This window comes from Sesamum indicum, linkage group LG4 (assembly GCF_000512975.1).
Source record: "Sesamum indicum cultivar Zhongzhi No. 13 linkage group LG4, S_indicum_v1.0, whole genome shotgun sequence".
Taxonomy (NCBI): Eukaryota; Viridiplantae; Streptophyta; class Magnoliopsida; order Lamiales; family Pedaliaceae; genus Sesamum; species Sesamum indicum.
This window is the reverse complement of record NC_026148.1, coordinates 11,471,493-11,487,585: the sequence shown is the minus strand read 5'-3', so window position 1 is coordinate 11,487,585 and position 16,093 is coordinate 11,471,493. Positions and strand designations below refer to the sequence as shown.

The following is a 16,093-nucleotide window of genomic DNA, read 5'->3' as shown; positions in this document are numbered from 1 at the left end:
ATTTCAAATCCATGATTTCAAATCTTTCAATCAAATGCAAAACATCTTTTAATACATAGTTTTGGACATACTTTTACATTTCCAATCCCAAAAATAAAATTATTTTTATTTTTAAATAAAAATAAAATTCATTCCCCCGTCGCAATTCTATTTGTATTTTTGAATTTATGGGTTTGAAATATTCTTCAGCTTCGTCATGAAATTTAGGATGGATTTGCAATGGTGGTATTAACATTTTTATTTGCTGGGAAATTTTCAATTAAACAGTTTTTCAACTTCTTTTAAGGATGAAGTCTGCAATGTCTTTGTCACAGAAGTTTTAAAATCACACTTGAGATTGCAAACAAAAGACTCGTTGACCTAAATCTATTGTAAAATGTATTGAAAGTTGCGACATACGTATAGTGGTTACAAATTCAAGATGAACCTTGCAACGATTTTGCCATGGGATCCACTTCTCTTATATATTTGTCCAAAATTCATCACAGATATGTCTCAAAATGTGTTAAAGCTAGCGACATACACACTACCGTTACAAACTCCATTGCAAATTCAAATGAATTTTGTAACGACTTTGTCAAGAATTCCACCCTCCAAGATATCTATCCCAAATTCCTAGTAAATGAATCCCAATTCATCGCAAATTTGCGACAACACAGACATGTTGCAAAAGCTTAAATTTGCAACAGTCCGTAGTGACGGATTGGTCTCCCACCAATTCCAGGATGAATTTGCTAGGGATTATGTGACACGTGTGAACAAATGAATTGACAATGTGAACAAATGATTTGAAGTGGTAGTCTATAAATAGAACCCTGGAACAATCAGTGAGACATCATACTTATAAGTATATCATTTCCAGGCAATATTGTTTTAGTTCCTAATCCCACCTTCCTTAATTGTCCCGCACGCAGAGCAGATTCAAACACTATGCAGATTCTGTCGTTGTCGTCCCCTATTCTACTTCCAAAGTGTTCGAAAGCATCTCCAACCCGCCGGCCGCCGTCACCGGAATGTTTCACGAGTAAGTTCAATTACTTTTGGGCACTGATCAATACTAATTTTTTCTTTTGCAAATGCGGCAATAAAACTCAAATACAAAACCTCTTGTTTAACCTAACTCTAATATCATGTTAAAAAAAATAATTATTTAAATATTAATATTTTAACAATTATGTCTCTAGTAATTTTCATGTTGTAGGAATGTAAATCCAGTTGCTAAAAAGACATGGTTTTTTGTAGGTGTATGGCCAAACAGGAGCAAAGGCATTTCGCCGAGATACAAGGCTCGTCTGACCCCAATATCAAGAGCAACCACAGATAGAGGTACATATGTGTATATGTGGGAAGAACTTTCATTTCGTCAATTTTTGAGAAATTCTAGTTCATATCAGGTTGGGCTGGGTCTGAACAGTTAGTTATATGGCAAGTGTAATACACTTGTGGTGTGATTGGTATAGTTTAGGAAAAGTGACCAATCACAAGGTAAGTATATCACACTTGCTCTGTAATTGATTTTGTTCGATACAAAAGCTGATTTGAATTCTCCATTTCTTTGTAAAAGTGTCGAAATTGATTGCTTTCCTTGACCATGAGTGATCATATATAGTTGACCTAGCTGTTGCGGAAGATGCTCAAAAAGAAGATCTTGCAGGAGAAGCCCTTCAAGTGGTAAGAAAATTTTACTTCTTTTCTTACAAATATTATTTTAAGCCATAATTATATCATTATTACATGAATCTGGACAAATTGGTCCAATCATACAACAACTAAACTATAAAAAGAATTACATAATAAATTAAAATAAACTCACATAAATCAAAACAGATACCCACATACTCAATAGGATCCAAACATACAAATTATACTGGTTGTGGAATTTCAATCTTAACCATCATTAATTCATGTTTCCAATTTAAGGCGGGAACTTTGGAAGATTTAAGAGAATACATCAAGAAATTCTTGAGTTCCATAGATGACGGACGTATAAACGTGTCGCCGTACGATACAGCATGGGTTGCCCTTATTAGAGATATTCATGGAGAAGATAGTCCCCAGTTTCCGGCCAGCCTTGAGTGGGTGGCGCAAAATCAGCTGCAGGATGGTTCATGGGGCGAAGAACATGTTTTCTCGGCCTACGATCGCCTTCTCAATACTCTGGCATGTGTAGTTGCGCTCAGAACATGGAATGTTCATCCTCACAAGAGTGAGAAAGGTATCAACAGTTAATTGATAATTTTGATGATTTCTATCATATTCACTATATTATGCTTGCCTTTGTGTTTTAACTGGACTAAAATTATTTAATTGGGGAAGTTGAAATTTTGATCATGTAAGTAAGGGTGTAAACGAGCTAAGTTCGAATTGAACTCGGCAAAAAGTTCTGACTTGTGCTCAAGTTTTTTTTTTGTTATTTGTAATTAAAATAAAAATTATTTTAGAATATTTATTTATTATATTAGATTGAGAAGCGCAAATTATTTTAAATAAAAATATATATCTAATTTTTTTTTACACTATTTGATAATTTAAAAAAACAATAATTAATAAAAAATAAAAAATATACGTAATAATGATGAACTTATTAACTTGTTAATTAGACTTATTTTTGTATGGAGATTAAATATATAAATAAAATATCATATTTTATTATTAGTTAAATTTAAAATATGTGAGATTACTTAATAATTATGATATAGGTAATTTTGAATATAAGCTAACATAGTATTGAATATGGAGTTAAACATATAAAAAAATTTAAAAAATATATATTAAAAATTAAAAAAACAAAAATTGAAAAGCCCACGAGCCTCAAGCTCGAGTCAATCTCCAAAACCAAGCCAGCTCGACTCGTCTTCCACCTCTACATGTAAGTATGGATTGTGTGGTAATTTTAGTTCTGTAAGAATGTTTTTTTTCTTAATTTTTTAAAAATTTCGTACATTTAAAATAAAAGTAATCGTAAATTATAATTTATTTTCCTCGTAGATTATTTGTGATTTTAGGAATAGCAAATATTAAAGAGAACATACATCAACTTGAGCATGCAAACGCTGAGCACATGACCTGCGGATTTGAGATCGTGTTTCCGGCCCTCCTGCAAAGAGCCCGAGACATGGGCATTCATGATCTTCCCTATGATGCTCCTGCTCTGCAAGACATTTATGCTGCAAGAAATCATAAACTGGCTAGGTAACATATTTCTAATCTTATAACTTGGAAGAGTTGTCATTTTTTGTTGTGCATTAATTTATTTACAGAACTAAAATTGCAAGTAAATTATAATTTCGGACCAAATTGGGTAGAAAATAATTAAAATTGTCAAAATAATAAAGTTATAAAATTAAATTATAAAAATCAATTTGTGCCGGGATAAAAAATATCAACTCGTAGGATTCAAATTGTAATTTTTTCTTATATAAGTTGTCTGCTAATTAATATAATATTACATTCACTTATTTGATTGTGTAAGTTTTGGTTACAGTAGAATTTGTACTTGGATACCCTCTAACACGTGCAAAAACATTAATTAGGTTGTCTATGGATTTGTTTTTTAAAAAAATATAGATATTATTTATGAATTTTTTTAAGATATATCGATAACTTTTAAATGAATCAATGTACTATTATTATAATATTTAATATTTAATACTCTTAATTTTCCTAACTCTACTATACATAATAATTGATTTACTTTTCCTACCATTAATGTTCGCATTTCATTTGTTACATACCGGCCTTCTAATATTCCAAAGGTTAAAGGTGTAGTATAATTATCTAAATAATTATTAATATTCTCTTTATATTTGATAAAATTATGTAATTTTTGAATGAAAATTTTTTACATGTTGTATTGTTTTAAATAAAATTTAAAATTATAAAGAAAATAGATGAGATTGCTGATTTTTTTAAAAAAATATCAACTTAATTCAATAAAAAATTCAAAAAAATTTAAAAAATAAGTAAAATTATAATTCATAATCCACAAGGGTATTTTGACCAGCTCACCACAAAAAATTAATGAAAACCTAACAGAGACTAACTGATTGTGCTAGTTACTAGACGCTCGTTACAATCAGGGGGTACCGATAATTTTTCAAACAACGAGAAATATTTATAATTATATCAAATTTTAGAAAAGCCCATTGTAATTTACCCTATTCCGAATACGCACAATTCATATATTTAAGCTTCCTTCGCTAAATCGCCATTAATGTCTCTTTTTTCTCTTGTGGTATATACATGCCTTTTCGTTCATTTTCAACCTTTGATATAACAATATATATATTCTTCCATCATAAGAAAATAATTTTTTTGCTATGATTTTTTACTATAGTTAAAAGTAAAATAATATTGGCGAGTACTAATAAAATCAGCTGCGTCATTGTTTCGTACGGTTAAAAACTACGGGAAATGTTTTTACTATAGGTAAAATCGTAACCAGTGTTGATTAATTTTGATTAAAATTGAAATTTCTGCGTTAATTTTATTTTACTTTGGTATGTTGTGTTGCATTTGTCATAATCCTTTAAGTCGTAGTGATTTATAGTATAGGGAATATTTACAGTACTCTTTAATCTTTTTACCAGGATCCCAAAGGAGCTGATGCACAAAGTACATACATCATTACTATTTAGCTTGGAAGGTCTGGAAGATTTGGAGTGGCAAAAGCTTCTCAAGTTGCTGGAACACGATGGTTCATTTCTTTTCTCTCCATCATCAACTGCCTTTGCATTCATGGAGACTAAAGATGAGAATTGCCTCAAATATATCGACTGCACAGTACAAAAATTTAATGGAGGAGGTATATATACATCGTTCTTTCTTTTTGGGGATAATTGCATTTATGTCCCATCATCTATGGTTTATTTATACAAACCACCCTCATATTTTTTAAAATTACACATCACCCACCAGATACATCATCATCATCATTATACAAATCATCCCTATCTTTTAATTGTTAGGAGTGATTTATGCAATTATACAAAAAATAGGGGTAATTTGTATAAATTATACCATAATAGATCAAGAGATCTATATGTAATTATCCTCCCCTTTTTTTCTCTGTAGTAACATCATTGTTGTGAGCCAGAACATATGTTATAATCAATTGACAAACTCTTTATTGTATTCTCTTGATAACTCACATAGTATTTATTGTACAGCACCCGACGTGTACCCTATCGACATTTATGCACGACTTTGGGCAGTAGACAGACTGACTCGACTAGGAATTTCCCACTTGTTTGAATCTGAGATCAAGGATTGCATGGAATATGTCCACAGGTAGACAATATTATATGCTGAATCAATAAACTTTCTAGTACTGTATGATTAATATATGTATTTTAACATTGAATGCGCAGCTTTTGGGGTGAAAAGGGACTTTTCTGTGGACGGAAGTCGGAATTTTGTGATCTCGACGACACCGCTATGGGATTCATGCTTCTAAGATTGCATGGATTTAATGTTAGACCAGGTATATAGATATATTACAAAAAAGATTGAAATTTGCTACAATGGTCAGAAAAGTGCACGTGACCAACTTAATTGAGTGCACATTTTCAATTATTTTGGTCCTCATTGTGTGGAAATTTCAAAATTATAGAAAGTTATCTCTTAATTTTGATATGATTAATTAGTTAACATACATAATGTGGTAATTGGCCTTTTGCAGATGTACTGAAAAAATTCAAGCAGGATGATGGATTCAGTTGCTTTTATGGCGAAACATTTGAGTCGTTGTCTACTATATTTAACCTCTATCGGTCGTCTCAGGTCCTATTCCCCGGAGAGAAAATTCTTGAAGAAGCCAATGCCTTTTGCAAAAAATTCATACATGAAAAAATTACCAGCAATCAACTTCTTGATAAATGGCTTATATCCCCACATTTTGCCGATGAGGTAAAATCCTAGATGATTAGATGATATTAGATAAAAGGATAAATTACGACGAGCTCTCTTGAATTTTCACATAATTATAAATATATCTCACTTGTTTGTGAAATTACTAATATCCCCTTATTTAACGACCATCCAGTAGTTAATTAGTCCAATCCGTTAGTTTTCATTAGGTTTTTACCTATTTTTATGGTAAATTAATCAAAATGCACTTTTGAACTATAAATTATAATAAATTTTGAAATATTTTTATGGACTAAGTGGATAATTTTTTTCTTATGATTTTCCAAATTTTTCCATCTACCTCGTTCAATTTTTTTTTTAATAATTTTTCATTTAAAGAAAAAACAAAGGTAAAGTTTACAATTCTAAACCATCATATGAGAATTGCATAATGAATCAAATATCAAAAGAAAACTCATTGTAATTTGCCTAAATAAAATATCAATCAAATGCAATCTCTTGCGACTTTTTAAATTCTTTTCTAGATATTATAATTTATTGTTTTCGCGTAAATATGATTAATGAACTCAAAAAGTTTACAGGTAAAGAACGGATGGGAAATACCATGGTACGCCAGCCTACCCCGTGTCATAGCTCGCTTATTTATAGAGACTTATTGTGGTTCTGACTATATATGGGTTGCCAAGACTTTATACAGGTTTATTTCCACCCTACTTTTCTTTCTCATATCATTACATTTATGTTTTGCCTAACATTTATTACGCATCACATCAACTATTATTATCATGCTTTTATTACATATTCGATAATAGCTTTAGTATCCCCTGTCTTCACAATTGTCAGCCGTGGTATCTGTAAGGGTGGTTAAAACATTTGTCATGTCTAAAAATCATAGCAAATATTTTTACTATGGCTGATATTTTTTTCTTGGTGCAAAATCTATATTTTATATAGGTTTTATTTAACCGTGGTTAATAAAAAATAATTTACCACAATTGTTAGTCCATGATTATTAAAATTGTAGCCAATAGTCAATTTTTTTTTTCTGATGACATCAAAGTTTTAAAAGTAAGTGAATGCATGAGTTGATTGATTCTAACGCACGTCTAACATGAACAGAATGCCAGATATCGACAACGACGCCTACCTTGAGCTTGCAAAATTAGACTTCAACAGATGCCAGTCTCTACATCAAACCGAGTGGAATCATATGCAAGAGTACGCGGATGATCAGACAGCTATATATATATATATATATTCACAATTATTGTGCACCAAATTAAAGAACTTATAATCTCTAATTACTTGAGTTGCAGATGGTATGAAAACTCAAATCTTCAAGAACTTGGAATAAGCCAAAAAGACGTGCTTGCTGCTTTCTTTTTGGCAGCTGCAAGCGCATTTGAACCAGAGAGATCAAAAGAGAGAAGTGGATGGGCTAAATCTCGCATTATCTCCAAGATTATTACATCATATTTCAATCGTGAAACCACTTCGCCAGAAGAGAAAGCTGCATTTTTAGCAGAGTTCAGAGACAGCAGCATCAGTGCCCAGCCCAAAACAAACAGGTCGCCTTCTAACCTATCTCTCTTCTTCTTATACTGCATCATTGTAAATTCAATGTATTAGTCCCAAATGCATGAAAAATATCTGATTATATATTGCTGATAACATGATGCTATATAAATATATAGGCTATATTATGATATGTTCATTGATATATAGTAACATCTCATCGATGTGATTAATTAGTATGGTTAAAAATATCAATCGTAGTTGTGTAACAGCTATTAGTAAAAGATGCCAAAATATTAATTAAAGTTAAAATCTATGGCAAATGTTTTATTATGTAAAAGTTATTGTGAATGTTGATTAACCATGGTCAAAACTTAAATTTTTACATCGATTTTGTTTTAACTATCGTAAATAGTGATCTATAGTGTACGCGAATATATATATATATAATTTTGGGTAATGAATGAATATTAATTTCTTCTTATTATTGCTAATGGACTATTTTTTATTACAAATTTGAAAACAATGTTCTATTATTTTTATTCTAAAACTTCCTAAATATAATAATTCTCAGTAATTAATCTATGTTGTAGGGTATAATCCTCCAGTGGTACTTTTCTTTCACAAAGAAATCCTATCCAACTATTACAACCAACGTGGAGTATAAACTCCTTAGAATTACAACCCGAATAAAAATTGAAGGAATGAGATAATACAACGGAAAAAGAAGAAGAAAACAACTGTTTGAAAATAGCTCAAGTTTTAAGCCAGATCCAAAGTAAAAAGGGACGCGGTCACCAAAGTACCGTTCCCAAACCGAAACCCTAACAAACCACGGTTGCACCTCCCCGCAACCACCCAAGGAACTCAGATCACACAGACCCGAGAAATTACCGTAAACCCGAACACACACAGTGAGATCACACAGATTATCGGAGTGTAGAAAGGTAGAAAACAGATTTCTGTATCGCGCACGGAAAAGGGGATGAAAGCCCCTTTTTATAAAGAACTCAAGTAACTGCCGAAGGAACGCATCCGTTGGGCAGTTTTCTTAAATCCATTAAGTTGCCGAAGGAACGCAACCGCCGGACGGTGGAAGTTCTAACCGTCATGAGGGAGCAGATGGGAGAGAAGAGGTGAGTCGGCGGAGAAGTGAGGGAAGAGAGAGAGATTGCAGATTAGGGTTTAGAGAGGGGTATTTAAGTGAGCTAACCGGGTCGGGTAGCCGGGTGGAGGGCCTCCAAGTGGTTTGTGGGCTTATTAGTTTTGGGCTCCGGGTTTTGGGCCATTTTTCTTAACATACCCCACCGTGTACCAAATACCCAATTGGTAGGTCAGGGGTGTTGGATCTGGTCGTTTTCATCATTGCCATAAAAATACTCCGTGGGTGTACCTGTAAAATAAAAACTGTAGACAGAAAGATTTGTGTTAGTTAGGATTTAGATGGAGTAATTTTAAACACTTACTGAATTTCTCCGAAGGTAAGCATTTGGTGCCCATATCTGCAGGATTTTCTTCAGAGCTAATTTTTTCAAGTTTTATCACATCTCTCCCTACGATATCTCTAATGAAATGATACCTACCATCTATATGCTTTGTTCTATCATGGAATACGGGGTTTTTGCACAATAGAGGATTGACTATCAGAGAAGATTATGAGTTTTTCCTTTAAAAATCAATTTCTTTTATGAGCCCATCAAGCCATAAGGCTTCTTTAAAGGCTTCCGTAGTAGCAATATATTCTGCTTCGGTTGTCGATAATGCAACAATGTGTTGTAGTTGGGATTTCCAACTAATGCATGAACTACAAAAAGTGAACACATAAGATGATGTGGATTTACGACTATCTCTGTCATTTGCATAATTCGAATCTACATAACCGACAAGTCGAGTATCATCAGAGTATCTAGAGAAAGTAATACCAATGTTATCAGACCCACGCAAGTATCTAAGTAACCATTTCAGGGCTTCCCAATGTGGGGCGCCAGGGTTAACGACTAAGACAGCTAATAGAATAGGCAACATCAGGTCTAGTACATACAATTAGAAACATAATAGAACCTATCAGATTTGAATAAGGAACATTATCCATCTTTTGTTTTTCAGAAACAGTTTTGGGACATTGCTCTTTACTTAATTGAAAGTGGGCTGCCAGGGACACAGAGGTAGGTTTTGCATTTTCCATAGAAATTTTTTTAAGAACATTTAAAAGATATGATCTTTGATTTAGAGAAATGGAAAACTGTTTTCTATCCCTAGCAATATTCATACCAAGAATTTGTTTGGCATTGCCAAGATCTTTCATTTCAAAAGCTTTACATAAATCCTTTTGTAAGGTAGATATGAGATGTAAACTAGGACTAGCAATTAACATATCATCAACATATAATACCAAAAAAATTGGGGTGTTATCTACATGCTTAAAGTAGAGACAATGGTCATATTGACTTCTAGTGAAATTTAATGATAACATAAACACATCAAATTTTTTATTCCATTGACGAGGGGATTATTTCAGTCCATAGAGAGATTTTTTCAACAAACACACATAATCAAGCTTAGATATATCAGTAAAGCCAAGTGGTTGATTCATATAAATGTTTTCATCCAAATCACCATGCAAAAAGGCAGTTTTAACATTCATTTGCTTTAATTCCCAGTCATAGTGTGCAGTGAGAGCAAGTATTATGCGGACTGTAGTGTATTTAACAACAAGTGAGAAAATTTCATTATAGTCTATACTTTTTTTCTGTGTGAATCCCTTAGCAACCAATTTAGCCTTATATTTTATAGGATTTTCCTGTTTTATTTTGAATAACCATTTGCAGTCAACAATGGAAGCATTTTTTGGTTTAGGGACAAGAATCCAAGTTTTATTGTCTTTTAGGGATTTCATTTCCTCTTTCATAGCACTAAGCCACTTTTCAGATTTTAAGGCTTCTTCGACACCAGAAGGTTCTATAAGTTCGGTATTAAAACTCGTATGAAAATCCCTAAGCTTAGTCGTTATTCTAAGTTGTCTTCTATCTCTATCTCTAGTAAGTTGATAATTGTTTAGAGGATTCTGGGTTTCTAAATATTCTACTCCTTGATTGTTTCCTAATTGTTCGTTATTACCTAATTGTTCCTGATTGTTCCCTAATTCCTCCCCTTCTTGGTTATCCTCTAAATCTACTTTACTAAAAGTTGATTCCTTTTATATGGATTGTGTTTTCTCTAAACATGGCATTTCATTTTCATTAAAGGTAACATTTCTACTAATTAAGACTTTAAAACCTGGTTGGCTCCTAACCCAAAGTCTATAGCCTTTAATACCCTCAGGATAACCAATAAAAACACATTTAAGAGATTTTGGATCAAGTTTATCAGAATCTTGAAGAACAAATGCAGCATAACCAAATACACGTAAGGAGGATAAGTCAGGTAATCTTTCATTCCACACAAAATCAGGAGTTTTTCCAAGTAATGGCACAGAAGGAGACATGTTTATAAGATGTGCAGCAGTTAAAACAGCTTCTCCCCAAAATGATTTAGACAAACCAGAACTAATCAGCAAGCATCTAACTTTATCAAGTAGCGTACGATTCATACGTTCAGCAATTCCATTTTGTTGAGGAGTATAAGGATTAGTCTTGTGCCTTTTTATACCAAATTCTTCACACATATCAAAAAAATTTCTGTTGCAAAATTCAAGTCCATTATCAGTTCTAAGTGATTTTAACTTTTTACCAGTTTGATTCTCAACAAAAAATTTTCATTTTTAAAATTTTTCAAAAACTTCAGATTTATGCTTCATCAAAAAGATAAAAACTTTACGAGAGAAATTATCAATGATAGACAGAAAATAACGATTTTCACCATGGGTGGGTACATTACTAGGACCCCAAACATCAGCATGAACATAGTCTAAAATACATGGAGACATGGACGGATTGGGGGATGGGGATGCAGGGAATTGAACTCTATGCTGTTTACCCATGATACATTCATCACAGAATTCAATTTTATCAACTTTATCATTTAACACACCATCTCTTTTTAAAAAATCAAGACATTTTTGGCTAATGTGACCTAGTCTCTTATGCCATAAAGTGGTTAGATCACATTCAGAGACAGATGCAGCAAGATTATCGTAGGATGCAGTACATATGTAAAGATTTCGTTTTCGTTCAGCTTTGAAAACAACTAGCGAGCCTTTCATGATTTTCATGAGGCCTTTGCCCCATCTACCTTCTAAACCATTTTCTTCTAATGCAGCACATGATATGAGGTTATGACTTAAGTCAGGAACGTATCTGACATTTTTCAAAATCATTTTATAACCTTCAAAACATAGTGAGATGTCACCAAGACCCTTGATTTCACATTTTTTCTCATTTGCCATTGAAACAAAACCAATGTGCTCATATTTTAAGTTTGTGAAAATTTTTTTGAAAGGACTCATATGAAATGTACAACCAGAATCTATTAGCCATTCATGCATATTAAAAGTATTCACAGAGTTTGCTTTATAAACAACAAAAACTTCACCATTTGACTCAATAGACACATTATTGATTTTTTCTTTATCATCATAGTTCTTATCTCTATTTTCACGTCTAGGTTTTCTACAGTCTTTTATGTAATGACCTTTTGTTCCACAGTTATAACAACATCTGTCTTTTATTTTGTCATCCCTAAGATTAGTTTCCCTTGATCTAGACTTACTCCTATTATTTTTATTTCTACTTCTACTTCTGCTATTATACCGAGAGTTATAATTCCTAAACTTAGTCCTACCCCTAACATAATTAATCTCATATTGGTTCTGGCTTGGTTTATTGATCTTAAGGTCTAATTCTTTACTTTTTAGTCCATTAACTACAGTTTCTATGTTAACACTGTCCCTACCGTATTTAATAGCAGCCTTAACATCAGAATAAGATTCAGGGATAGCATTTAGAAGTACAATGGGAGAGTACTCATCAATGTATTTATCACCAGTAAGTTTAATATCCTGAATTAGCTTAGTGAAGTCGTCTAGATTTTCATCAATATTCTTAGATAGATCAAGTTTATATCTGAAGAATTTTTCTAACAAAAACAGTTTATTAGGTAGAGAAATTTCAGTGTACAGTTCTTCTAGTTTATCCCATAAAGCTTTTGAAGACTCTAATTTACCAACTTTTCGCAAAACAGTATCAGACAAGTTTAAAACAATAGAGGAGTAAGCAAATTCATCATTTTCTTGTTTCTTTTCTTCAGAAATATTTTCAACATGCTTGCCATCAATGGCTTTGAAAACCTTTTGTTGAATAAGAATGCCTTTCATCTTTTGTTGCCATATAGAAAAATCGATTTTTCCGTCAAAAGGTTGTAGGCTATAACCAGCCATTTTAAAAAAAAAAATTAAGAAAAAGAAATTCAGGTTTTGTAGACAAAACAAATTTAAGCAGATTACTACACAACACTTCAAAACTCAAGAGTTACAGAAACAGGGTAAGTTTTCAGAAAACAGGCAATACGTCCAGAAATTCAAAGAGGTATAAGGATAACGAGCAACAACATACAGACAGTAAACTGATATACAAAAAACCGAGATTAAACCACAGCGAGTTATAAGAGGAAAAATACGCAGATAACAGTAGTAACGAAACCAACAGGTAATAAAGCAGGTAGTAATGAAACCAACAGGTAATAAAACAGGTATAGCAGAACCGAGGCTCGCCAGCCTAAGTCCCGTCTAGATACCCGACGACCTCAAGGGTCCGGCCAAGAGGGATATTAGGGGGCTTTACCACGGTAAAAAGGAATAATAGACAGTAATGAAAAATATAGCAGTAATATAAACAGAAATAAATGAAATAGAGAACCAGAGGAGGGGTTTATCGGAAGTTGCCGCCACCACTGATCAGCACGGATCAGAATGTAGGCTCTGATACCACTGTAGGGTATAACCCTCCAGTGGTACTTTTCTTTCACAAAGAAATCCTATCCAACTATTACAGCCAACGTGGAGTATAAACTCCTTAGAATTACAACCCGAATAAAAATTGCAGGAATGAAATAATACAATGGAAAAAGAAGAAGAAAACAACTGTTTGAAAATGGCTCAGGTTTTAAGCCAGATCCAAAGTAAAAAGGGACGCGGTCACCAAAGTATTGTTCCCAAACCGAAACCCTAACAAACCACGGTTGCACCTCCCCGAAACCACCCAAGGAACTCAGATCATACAGACCCGAGAAATTACCGTAAACCCGAACACACACAGTGAGATCACACAGATTATCGGAGTGTAGAAAGGTAGAAAACATATTTATGTATCGCGCACGGAAAAGGGGATGAAAGCCCCTTTTTATAAAGAACTCAAGTAACTGCCGAAGGAACGCATCCGTTGGGTGGTTTTCTTGAATCCATTAAGTTGGCTTCAGAAAACCGCCGGACGGTGGAAGTTCTAACCATCATGAGGGAGCAGACGGGAGAGAAGAGGTGAGTCGGCGGAGAAGTGAGGGAAGAGAGAGAGATTGCAGATTAGGGTTTAGAAAGGGGTATTTAAGTGAGCTAAACGGGTCGGGTAACCAGGTTGGGTCGGGTAGCCGGGTGGAGGGCCTCCAAGTGGTTTGTGGGCTTATTAGTTTTGGGCTCCAGGTTTTGGGCCACTTTTCTTAACATATGTTATTTGTATTTTATTTTATAAGTTGTCTAATATTTTAAAATATTTAGTTTCTCATGCTGCACTTGTATACAAATTCATGTTTGAGGACAGTGCATTTTACAAATTCTAAACATCACTTCCTGATTTCTCAATTTTTTTTTCTCTCTCTCCCTTTTTTTATTTTTTTAATAATATGTAATTAATTATATCGTTGAATACCTATATTTAGATTTGAAAGTTTATTCAAAATTATCAATAATTTACCAGTGTTGGAGGACGTATCATTGACATCCTGCGACAAACTCTCCAACAACTCCAAGAGGGCATCGACACTCTCTGCGACGAACTAGAAAACGCTGTGAGTTGATATAATTAATTAATCTTTTGCCTCTCTTTCAATATATTTTATTGTACTAAAAAAGACAAAATTACAATTTTAGTCCATAGGATAGGGGTTTATCATTTTTAATTTTCTGTTTTACGGAATTTTTAAATAATTCTAAAATTAGGAAAACTCAATACATTAAGTCCTCTTTGCATTATTGGAATTTCAAAATGGTCCAAAATTGTGAAAACTCAACACATTTAGTTCTCTATTTTATTGAATTTTATAGGATTGAATCTGTCAATTTTTTTCAATTTTATGAGCATTTTGAAAATTTCGTAAAGCATAAGACTAAATGTGTTGAGTTATTCCAATCGAGCTATTTTGAATGTCCCGTAAAGTAAAGGACCAAAAGTATTAAACTTTCTATCCTATGGGACTAAAAGTATAATCGCTTACTAAAAGACATACGAATTTTTACCATGGTTAATTACCATATTTAAAAGTCGTAGCAGATACCAATCGACCACGTATGGCTGTGCAATGATTATTAGACATTTTTTCTACAAGCAAGACAAAAAAATTAACTACAGTTTAAAATTCTAGTAAATATTTTGAACATAAATAAAATCATAATAACTGTTGATTAATCGTAATAATCAAAATTTTTAAATTTTTATATTATTTTATTTTATCATAATATTGATTCATTATTATTTTTACACGGTAGTAATTTATAGCATAGGAAATAGTTCTTTTTTTTTTAAGGTGGCTTACAAGTTGAGCGCGATACTTGAGACATCTGATGTTGCATACGGTATATAACAGTGGGATGTGTGGCTGATGAAACTCCAAGAAGACGACGACGCCAATTGCCTGGAAGACGCAGCTCTCCTTGTAACAACGTTGAACATTTGTGGTGGTCGCGTTGGTGAAGCTAAGGAGATACTGTCCGACCAACACTACATCACTCTCTCCAACCTTATCAACAACATCTCTTCCCAGCTTTCTCAGCATAAATCTAGAAAGGTACGAGGGATGATTAATTACATGATATTAAATTGTTTCATTTTAAAAAATAGAGAAGGTAAATTATTGTATTTTAAAAAATACAGGAGAATAAATTGCTAGAAATCGTTTTATTAGGGATAATTTGCTCACTTGCAATATCACAGGGGAGTCGCTTGCATTTTTTCCAAATCTAAATTGATAACTTCGATACTGCACCTTAATATCTTTTGTCCTAATATTATCATTTTATTAATTTTTGTGATCTTCAACATGTAGACATCGGCACAGAAACTCTGCATCGATGCAGAAAATGGCAGCATCAAATACATGGAGATAGAAAAAGAGATGCAGAAACTGGTGCAGCTGGTCTATGAAGAACCGACTGGCATCAACCAGGGCATCAAGCAAACGTTTTTATTAGTTGCAAAAGCACTCTACTATGATGCCTATTTTCCTGCACAAACTGTTGACAGTCATATGTCTAAGGTGCTTTTTGGGCCCGTGCCCTGATTCTTACCATTATGTCCCAAAAACTCTTTTAACTTGTTCTTTCCAGTTGTTAATTCTTGTCTGTGCTAATAAATGGTGCGATTTTTGCATGTATGAAAAATTCGATTAAAACCAAGGGTTGGGATTATTTTTGCTCTGTTTCACCGCGAAAACAGTAGTTATTATAAAAGTATAACTGGTTCTAAAAGTTTGCGGTAACATTTTATTCATCTAATTAAAGTATCTCTTT

General features: G+C 33.0%; 1 protein-coding gene across 2 annotated transcripts; it reads left to right on the top strand.

Moving 5' to 3' along the window:
• Positions 597–16,002, top strand: LOC105160749 (copal-8-ol diphosphate hydratase, chloroplastic-like). Of its 2 annotated transcripts, XM_020693148.1 has the most exons (16): positions 597–827; positions 915–1,024; positions 1,243–1,326; positions 1,610–1,671; positions 1,921–2,215; positions 3,006–3,192; positions 4,590–4,804; positions 5,169–5,289; positions 5,370–5,482; positions 5,681–5,907; positions 6,450–6,565; positions 6,988–7,086; positions 7,185–7,436; positions 14,286–14,376; positions 15,172–15,372; positions 15,631–16,002. In XM_020693148.1, exons 2-16 carry the CDS (start codon positions 931–933, stop codon positions 15,862–15,864), a joined length of 2,391 nt encoding a protein of 796 aa, XP_020548807.1. In that variant the 5' UTR covers positions 597–827; positions 915–930; the 3' UTR covers positions 15,865–16,002. The 2 variants fall into 2 exon arrangements, with proteins under 2 accessions (XP_020548807.1, XP_020548806.1); XM_020693147.1 differs by lacking the exon at positions 597–827 and having other exon boundaries at positions 842–1,024.

Coding starts and splice junctions, on each gene's coding strand:
- LOC105160749 (XM_020693148.1), top strand. CDS start 931: ATGCAGATTCTGTCGTTGTCGTCCCCTATTCTACTTCCAAAGTGTTCG. Junction 1,025..1,242: donor GTCACCGGAATGTTTCACGA/GTAAGTTCAATT, acceptor GGTTTTTTGTAG/GTGTATGGCCAAACAGGAGC. Junction 1,672..1,920: donor CAGGAGAAGCCCTTCAAGTG/GTAAGAAAATTT, acceptor TTCCAATTTAAG/GCGGGAACTTTGGAAGATTT.